The sequence below is a fragment of the Propithecus coquereli genome, unplaced genomic scaffold (genome assembly GCF_000956105.1).
Source record: "Propithecus coquereli isolate 6110/MARCELLA unplaced genomic scaffold, Pcoq_1.0 Scaffold168, whole genome shotgun sequence".
NCBI classification, from domain to species: Eukaryota; Metazoa; Chordata; class Mammalia; order Primates; family Indriidae; genus Propithecus; species Propithecus coquereli.
The window spans coordinates 1,952,357-1,954,249 of record NW_012141413.1 but is presented as its reverse complement, the minus strand read 5'-3'; the positions used below and the strand labels follow the sequence as shown (position 1 = coordinate 1,954,249).

Here is a 1,893-nt window from a genome sequence, read left to right as displayed (position 1 = left end):
GATCAGCCTGGGCAACAAAAAACAAAAATATTAGCTGGGTGTGATGGTGTGAGCCTGTGATCTCAGTTATTTGGGAGGCTGAGGCAGGAGGATGGCTTGAGCCCAGGAGTTCAAGGCTGTGGTTGAGCTATGTATGGTTGTGCCACTGCACTCCAGCCTGGGTGACAGAGCAAGACCCTGGTCTCTTAAAAAAAAAAAAAAAGTACAGTGTTCCCTCTGAGAAAATCATCTCTTTACTCATGGTCTATAATGTTAATAATTCTATTATTTTCTTATCAGAAAGAGATGGAATAATTCAAATATATATTTTCATCAAATTTATAACGTTAGCTGTATTCTAATTGTTTGATTAAATAAACCCTTGCAGGGAGTTGAGAGGAGTCTGGTAGGGTGTCTGGAACTATACAGAGTTTTTAAAGGAGGTTTTTCTTTCTTTAAAAAAAGAAAGCCTAAATCCTATATGTGTTCTCTATGAGTTAGAACAGCTGCTGCCTTCTGTTTTGTTTTGTTGTTAAGTTACCTAATTTTGTAAAAACTGGGAATTTCTTTTAAGTGGGTACTGAGGTAGTTAAACCTTTTCTTTGTTATCAAATTATTTAACATTGAGCAGCTCTATGTAAATGCCGGTTAACATTGCTCCTTAAACATGTTTTGTGTTTGTAGATGATAATTGGAAGACAGAGTATGTTCCAGTGCCTATCCCTGTGCCTGTGTATATCCCAGTACCTATGCACATGTACAGCCAGAATATTCCTGTTCCTACTACAGTTCCTGTTCCTGTAAGTCACAGTTTAAGTTCTTTTTCATTTTGAGATTTATCAGGTACAGTTGGAAAAACAATGTACAGTTGACCCTTGAACAACAAGGGTTTGAACTTCATGCGTCCAGTTATAAATGGATTTTTAAAAAATAAGTATGGTTGGCTCTCTGTATTGGTGGGTTCCACAGCCACAGCTAAACGTGACTGAAAATACAGTATTTGAGGGATGCAAAATACGTGTGTACAGGGAGGGCTGACTGCGGGCCTTGAGTAGATATGGATTTGGGTTTTGGTATCTGTGGGCGGTCCTAGAATCAATCCCTCGCAGATACTGGGGGAAGACTGTAGTTGCAATTACTAGCTTAGTGAAGCTAGTAAAACCAACTTCACTCCAGCAGTTAACTTAGATTTGGTGGAATCTCTTTTGTTGCTTTGGATTTAATCAGATGTATGTTTGTCCTTGAGAGTGAAGTTTAGCAGATGTCTGTGTCTGCTCTGTGCATAATGTGTTTTATGCTTTGGTTAATTAGGTGCCAGTTCCTGTTTTTCTGCCTGCTCCACTGGACAGCAGTGAGAAGATCCCTGCAGCAATTGAGGAGCTAAAAAGCAAAGTTTCTTCAGATCCTCTTGATACAGAGCTGCTTACAATGACAGATATGATGACTGAAGATGAGGGGAAAACAGAGACCACCAATGTTAATAGTGAGCTACGCTTATTATACCTTGTGAATATACCTTGTGAATAAGTATATTGTTGGTTTTTAAGCGTTGTAATTGGTACAGTACTTTCCAGGGCACATCATTGTGCTTCAGCTTAACACGGCAGTGGGGGAAATCTTACAACAAAAATGTATGTTAAGAGATCTACACTATATGTAACCAGGGTGCCCTCTTAAGCCAAGCCTGATCTCCAACAGAAATGTGTGTGGTCCCTATTTTAAGAGGATTTGACTGAAAAAATCAACTAAGAATTACTCTTGTTAATGGAGTAGCATAGACATAATACTAACTTGTAGTAGGCTCTAATAATGATCCATACTCTTTATTTTGTAGTAGGTATTCCCAATTTTGCTTTAATGCTTATGCTAATAAAATAACTGGCATTATCTAAACCAGGGTTTATTTTAACCTCT

The 1,893-nt window shown here is 38.3% G+C and overlaps 1 protein-coding gene across 1 annotated transcript in view; it reads left to right on the top strand.

Moving 5' to 3' along the window:
- The window catches only part of ZMYM2 (zinc finger, MYM-type 2), a 100,583-nt gene that overhangs the window by 62,309 nt on the left and 36,381 nt on the right, over nucleotides 1-1,893 (top strand). The window contains exons 14-15 of the mRNA XM_012641669.1: nucleotides 664-779; nucleotides 1,291-1,462. Of these exons, the coding sequence (XP_012497123.1) occupies nucleotides 664-779; nucleotides 1,291-1,462 (288 nt within the window). The remainder of the gene's footprint in view (nucleotides 1-663; nucleotides 780-1,290; nucleotides 1,463-1,893) is intronic.